At 44.7% G+C, this 7809-nt stretch overlaps 1 protein-coding gene across 1 annotated transcript in view; it reads left to right on the top strand.

Annotated features, from left to right (window-relative positions):
• Positions 1-2032: 2032 nt before the first annotated feature.
• LOC121384285 (cholesterol 7-desaturase nvd-like) overlaps positions 2033-7809 on the top strand; it is a 32589-nt gene continuing 26812 nt past the window's right edge. The window contains exon 1 of the mRNA XM_041514600.1: positions 2033-2558. Within this exon, the coding sequence (XP_041370534.1) occupies positions 2114-2558 (445 nt within the window). The 5' untranslated portion in view covers positions 2033-2113. The remainder of the gene's footprint in view (positions 2559-7809) is intronic.

Genomic DNA, 7809 nt, shown 5'->3' with positions numbered 1-7809 from the left:
GGTGGTTAGCGAATCCTCAGCCAAATTTAAACCACAGCCATTGATGTCTTAAACGTATAGCTAATTTCGACACTTGGTCGAGAGAATTTTGAAATGGAAAACGTGCATTTTAACACACTTTTAAATGGGCAGGATAAGCACATACCCCCCCACAAAAAACGACCATTGATTACAAACAACCGAAATGGGCCCCGAGATTGATCGATACCACGATTCTCCGCTTCTCAGATGAACGTTCTACAACTGACCTAATTCCCAGCGACCCCCCCCCCCCCCAACCCAAGGGAATAGTTTTAAAAAAAGTTTGTTTTGTCTAACGACACCGCTAGAGCACATTGATTTATTAATAATCGACTATTGGATGTCAAATATGTGGTAATATTGATATATAGTCTTAGAGTTAAAATTTGTTTTGTTTAACGACACCACAAGAGCACATTAATTTATTAATTATCGGCTGTTGGGTATCAAACATGTTATAATTTCGACATATAGTCGTACAGAGGAAACCCGCTACATTGTTTCCATTAGTAGCGAGGAATTTTTTTATATGCACCATCCCACATACAGGATAGCACATACCACGGTCTTTGATATACCAGTCATGGTGCACTGGCTGGAACGAGAAATAGCCCAACGGACCCACTAACGGGGATCGATCCCAAGCCGACAGCGCATCGAGCGAGCGCTGTACCACTGGGCTACGTCCAGCCCCTCATCTAAAAGAGGACATTGTTATGTTTTATATTTATTTAAAAACCCAAAGAGCAGTAGAGCAATGAACGTACATACACGGCAGCGACTTAGCTCTACCGCTTAGAATATACCCCCCCCCCCGAGACACACACACACCACCACACACACACACACACACACACACACACACACTCGTCCTTGACAGCCGCTAAAACAGGAAAAACAAATATACTGTTTTGAATCTACCTGATTGCCGTTCGCTATGAACTGATAAAGTATTTATGCCGCTGCTACAGACAGACGTCACTAGAAGGCCGGACCCAAGCATGTAGAATCGTAGATCAACTCGATCCTGGCCAAGGGTTGGTTTGTATCATTGGGAGAGGGGGAGTGGTCATTGGCGGAGGGGGGTGGGTGGGCGACGGGGGAGATACTGCCACCTGACCTTTCAGACTTGGAGCCAAGTTATTTTTTGTCCCACCCAAAGTCCCAACCAACCGCTACCACACCCCTACACGTACATTGATATATTAGATACCAACAAGTTGATGTCTTTTATGTACTAATAATCTTGGAACAAAGATGGGCTACACACAAGCACATACACACACATAGAGAGAGAGAGAGAGAGAGAGAGAGAGAGAGAGAGAGGAGGAGAGAGAGAGAGAGAGAGAGAGAGAGAGAGAGAGAGAGAGAGAGAGAGAGAGAGAGAGAGAGAGAGAGAGAGAGAGAGAGAGAGAGAGAGAGAGAGAGAGAGGGAGGGAGGGGGAGGGGGAGAGAGAGAGAGAGACAGACAGAGAGACACAGAGAGACGGAGACAGAGACACAGGCGCGGATCGACGTTTGTGAAGGGATTTGCAAAAAAAAAAAAAAAAAAAAAAAAAAAACCCGAACAAAAAGAGTCTTTACCTAAAAAAAATATATATATATCAGAAAGGTGATATAAGCATCCAATTTTGTTTTACCGCATGCCCCTCCCACCAAACACTTTCTGACACCACCTTACGCCAGTGTGTATGGTCTTAAGTTTGTCTCAGTTGCTAGTGAACTAAATATCAGACAATTACATATGACATACATAAGTTGTGTATTTCATCACGATAAACGGAAAGAACCGAATGTTTACTCATTGAAAAATATTAACGCGAGCGACACGGGAAGCCAACCTACGACGCTATTATTAGCCATTGTCCGTTGTTAGCCGAGCAATGAATCGAGTCTTAACGACGAGTCTCGACCAATCAAACGCCTCGTCTGTCAACCTGCAGTGACACGCGATCGGACCGGACTACCGAAGTTTATTTTATAACACGCCTCGTAGACCGCGAGTCGGATATTGCTTCGCCTAACAGCACAACGATCGACAGCGTCGTAATATTTACTTTAAAAAAAAAGAAAAAAGAAAAGAAAAGAAAGCATGACAGGCCTCGAAGTAGGGGTTTTCGTGTCTCTCCTTATCTCGACAGTGAGCGCTTCCGTCACGGAAAAGATACTGATAACGCCGCTGTTCGAAATAGGAGAACTATGGATAAACGCCAGTTCGATGCTGTTCGGACGTGTAACCACGTTGTTGACGTCGGTGCCGAATCCTTACAACGTGACGACGTACGTCGGGGTTGTAATAGCATGCCTTGTGATTTATTATGGCTACGTTCTGTTTTTCGTGCCCCTAAACAGGGTGCGGAAGTTGGGGGACATCGGCTACGTGAACGAGGGCAGCTGGAACAAACGAGAGATCGCCAACATGGTGCGGCAACGGCGTAAAGTTGGCGCCATACCCCCCGTCTACCCCAACGGATGGTTTCCGGTAATGGAAGCGTTTACGTTGAAAACGGGAGAAGTGAAAAATGTCAGCATTTTAGGTAAGGTTTTTTTTTTTTTTTTTAATTTGTGTTTCTTTGTAGTCAGTATTTCCGACGCCATATAACCGTAAATAAAATGTGTTGAGTGCGTCGTTAAATAAAACATTTCCTTCCTTTGTGGTTGTCATTATTTTCATTAATCTCATATCAGGCACATAGGAACCGAGGTCGGAGGAGGGGGAGGGGGACATCCCCCCCCCCCCGCCAAATTGAGCCCGACCATTTTTTTTTTACGACCCCCAAAAATGTGCCTGAAAATCAGATTAAAGATTTGACTGAATAGTGAAACTCCATTCATAAACCACAACACCAAACCACTACGCACTACAGTGTGTGTGTGTGTGTGTGTGTGTGTGTGTGTGTGTGTGTGTGTGTGGCCTGAGAAACATGACTTTAGTCTATATAGACAGTGGGACCGGCCTCGGTGGCGTCGTGGCAGGCCATCGGTCTACAGGCTGGTAGGTACTGGGTTCGGATCCCAGTCGAGGCATGGGATTATTAATCCAGATACCGACTCCAAACCCTGAGTGAGTGCTCCGCAAGGCTCAATGGGTAGGTGTAAACCACTTGCACCGACCAGTGATCCATAACTGGTTCAACAAAGGCCATGGTTTGTGCTATCCTGCCTGTGGGAAGCGCAAATAAAAGATCCCTTGCTGCCTGTCGAAAAAAGAGTAGCCTATGTGGCGACAGCGGGTTTCCTCTTCAAAACAGTGTCAAAATTACCATATGTTTGACGTCCAATAGCCGATGATAAGATAAAAAATCCATGTGCTCTAGTGGCGTCGTTAAATAAAACAAACTTTATATAGACAGTGCGGTTGCCCCCTCTACCTAGCCACGAATTAAGTAAGACTTTAGCGTCACAGCAACGCTATACAAAATACAAAATCCAGTCTATCCCAAGTTTTGTAAGCACGGGCTCGGGTCCGTAACTAGCAAGGAGCCGCTGAAACACAAAATACGGGGGAAATTAATTTTATCCTGGCGTCATGTTTTCGATACGATAAGGAAAACAATTTAAAATATAATAAAAGCAATACTTCGTACATACAATAATACTTTACCTTTCTCAAGTGACATCAGTTTATTGTGAAAAACAATGATAATCTCCCACAAACGCCAAGTTTTCCTAAAAAACAACTAGGGGCGGGACGTAGCCCAGCAGTAAAACGCTCGCTCGATGCGCGGTCGATCTGGGATCGATCCCCGTCGGTGGGCCCATTGAGCTATTTCTCTTTCCATCCAGTGCAACACGACTGGTATATCGAAGGCCGTGGTATGTACTACCCTGTGTGGGATGGGGCATATAAAAGATCCCTTGCTGCTAATCGAAAAGAGTAGCCCATGAAGTGGCGACAGCGGGTTTCCTCTCTCAATATCTGTGTGGTCCTTAACCATAAGTCTGACGCCATATAACCGTAAATACAATGTGCTGAGTGCGTCGTTAAATAGAACTTTTCTTTCTTTATTTTTCATAAAAAGAAGTCGTACAGGTGTTTCCTCTATATTTTGACAAACGTCATGTTTTCGATAGTTTCATTGGTTGTCTATTTTTCTCCTTGTTATGCTAGTGTAGGGTCTATATTCCGTTCAGTAATTTATATCCAAATCTTCTTTTGAAAATAAAATCAGGAAATGTTTGTAGCTTGTAAAAAATATTGAATAATTTTCAGACCAATAAACAGTGTTCATTGAAAACATATTTACATTATGTTTTTATCATAGGTTAATGTCTAATCCTCTTGTTCTACCTATCAATGGCACCGAAATTCAGATTGTCACCTTAAGTACTCTGACAGATGATGATGATGATGATGATAACTTGTTTAACGTGCCCATATACTACTAGGGTTCGAACACGCCCATCCCGAGTCCGACCTCCGATAAGATCGGTGGCCTGACTCGGGATGTGTGTGTGTGGTGGAGGGGGGGGGGGGGGGTAGTGTTGAAAATTGGCAGAATTGACTACTCGGCCGAATATTTATATAATTTGGAGCATTTTAGAAGGACAGTCCAAAAATAAATAAGAGAAGGAAGAGAGGATCGGACTATTTAATAACATTTAAAAAAAAGTAATTTCGACATAAAATTTTGAACGAAGGTCTAAATGTTTAAAGTCCATTCTATATGTCCACGTGAGTGGCCTCGTTAAGGCCGTTAGGGTGTGGAGGTTGGCCTACGGCGAACTGATGAGCGGAGAACCGGCAAAGGCGGGGATGAAGTGCTTCCATCTCTGGTCGGCGAGGATGGTTATAACATTATAACACTCCGATAGTCGTTGCCGAAAAGGGCCTTGACGATCCTGTGGATGGTATGGTTATCCATCTCTCTAACTAGGACCGTTTGTCGGCAGTTGTTTTAGCTCTGGTTCCACTAGTCCACCCATCAGTAATGCCGGATCCGAGGTGTTCCCCTGCACGAACTTCAGGAAGCCGGACCTGATTTTCCCGATCTGAACTTTCCAGACGGCTTTCGAGTCAAGCTGGTCGCTCGGCTGAGCGACGGCCTTCCTCTTCGCAACGGCTCCTGCCCGGACCGCCGCCTTCCGAACTGGCAAGACTGGTGACAGTGGCCAGTTACGTGTAGGCGGTGGCGTAGAGGGAGATGCAGGTCCGTCTGCGGGCGTCTCGCACATCGGCGCGTTGAGAGCATCCCTCGGTGTTGACGGCGGGTCCGGATGAGCTGGTCCTTTCGTCTTGGGCCGAGCCGGGGGCGGCGACGCAGAAGGGACCGCCGCTGGCGGTTGAGCCGCCAGTTTTGTTCCCCCCTGAGCCGCTCCTGGCGCACGTTTCGTCTTCCTCCGTCCTCTTCCCTTCCTCTTCTGCGAGTCCGAGTCGCCGTACACCAATGTCACGGTTGCCCGTGACCCGGTGTACGCGACGCGAATCTCCAGCAGCGATCCAAAGCTTGCAATCAAGCCCCCCCAGGTGTGTGGGGGGGGGGGGGGGGGGGGGGGGGGGGGGGGGGGGGGGGCAAGTCGAGAGCACAGGCGACAGCGTCCAGCTTCATCGAGAGTTAGCTTGGAAGTGGTCTGACAGAGGTACAGAACTATATATTTAAAAAAAAATCTAATCCCACCAAACCACTTTGATTTGTAGTAAACGTAAATGCACGTGTAAACATGCCCCCACCAGAAATTACCAAAAAGAACTTTGCTGTGAATGACTTAAGAGGCAATCTAATTAAAATTAGCTCCATTATTACATGTGGATCTAACAGCAGCCCGTTGGAGCTCATGTCCAGTTGACCTTTCATTCGACCAATCGAAACCTTACTTGCAAAATCATGCCAGTGATTTGAAAAGAATTTGAAAACATTCGGGATTATGCCGAGGATATACGAAATGAAAAAAAAAAAAAGTTTGTTTTATTTAACGACGCCGCTAGAGCACATTGATTTTGTATCTTATCATCGGCTATTGGACGTCAAACATATGGTCATTCTGACACTGTGTTTTTTTAGAGGAAACCCGCTGTCGCCACATAGGCTACTCTTTTTACGACAGGCAGCAAGGGATCTTTTATTTGCGCTTCCCACAGGCAGGATAGCACAAACCATGGCCTTTGTTGAACCAGTTATGGATCACTGGTCGGTGCAAGTGGTTTACACCTACCCATTGAGCCTTGCGGAGCACTCACTCAGGGTTTGGAGTCGGTATCGCGATTAAAAATCCCATGCCTCGACTGGGATCCGAACCCAGTACCTACCAGCCTATAGACCGATGGCCTGCCACGACGCCACCGAGGCCGGTCACATATACGAAATGATTCGGGTGAATTACGAAGTATGCCGGAAACTAATTGCAATATAAAATTTTATACAGAATTCGTTTCAAGATGAAACAAAAAACTGTGATGGTACAGCCATAAAATCTGTTTATACTAGTATACAATCCAGTGTTTATTACTGCACTTTTCCCCCTGTTTTTTCAATGTTGAAATAGACCAACAAGTTCGCCTATTGCATAAATAGTCTCGCCCGATATTTGTAGAATTTGTATTCTCCCGAATAACGCTATAAAAGGCGAAGTGTAATTGGTCGATATTTAAATTGTTATTTATAGATGAAATGTCACCTGGACATGGGAGTCCACACAATGCTGTTAGATCTACTGGTAGACCCAGTAGAGCTAATTTTAATCAGATGGCTTAAGAGGTAACCCAACCAGCCTTCCATAAATTATATTGTTCAGTGTAATGATCACATGGTATATCGTCAAACTTTGGCAGGTCAGATGCCAATGTTGCAGACGATAACTTTGCAGGGATTTGTGATACCTGGATTTCTTAATGTGAGGCATTTTATTAGTACCAAAATATTGCCTTAGGAAAAACTGATAACATGCACATTATTTATGGTACTATAATTAAAACATAAAATTGGCAGCTTGACTTGAAGCATTTTCAATATTGAGAGAAAAAAAGACACTTCGTTATTTATGTTTAGGTTGATAGTGACGTAATATCTCGCATAATCTTGCGATACATGCAGTTACAAAGTCGATCGAAATTGTATGACGGTACGATATATTAATTACTGTATCATGATTCCTGATTTTGTGTTCTACTGAACATTCAGGGCCGTACCCTCTGGGGGCAGAGGGGCAATTGTCTCCCCCCCCCCCACCCCCCGAGAACCAAACTTTTTTCAAGGTTTAATTTGTATAGTGTTTCTTTTGTTTATAAAAAGTAGTGCCCCTTCCTCCTAGGATTTTGATCATGGTACGGCCCTGACATTCCCTCCCCCACTCCGTATATTAGGTTGGATACGACCCTGCTATTTGGCGGTAAGGCACATATACTTTTGTACATAACCGGTATATGTAATCCACAATGCATAGAGATTGGATACGCACTCGCGCACGGAGGAACTGGAATCTACTCAACCCATTTGCACACAAAGTGATCGTTGCAAATTACGTATACGTATGCGAATTACGACCAAATGCTATTTGCGCCTAACCAGGTTCTCTAGATCATCTGCCGCAAATATACCTAATATTTGTAGTAGTTTAAAATGTGCTGGTGTGTGTAGAGGTGGGGAGGGCTGTCATGATTATGGCTGGACTTGCCACACAAATACGGTCTGCTATAGGTGCCATTTTTAAACGGTGAATTCCATCCCTGAATAATGGATGTGCCCCTTTAACCAATTAATAATAGATAGGAAAACAAAACAACAACATTAGTGTCGGCCTCTTTTTTCTAGGTTGGATCGGGTTCCCCGGAAAAATATCAAAAGCCACTGA

Source organism: Gigantopelta aegis, chromosome 10, assembly GCF_016097555.1.
Source record: "Gigantopelta aegis isolate Gae_Host chromosome 10, Gae_host_genome, whole genome shotgun sequence".
Taxonomy (NCBI): Eukaryota; Metazoa; Mollusca; class Gastropoda; order Neomphalida; family Peltospiridae; genus Gigantopelta; species Gigantopelta aegis.
Note: the sequence above shows the minus strand (reverse complement) of the source record. Positions and strands in the feature narration are given on the sequence as shown.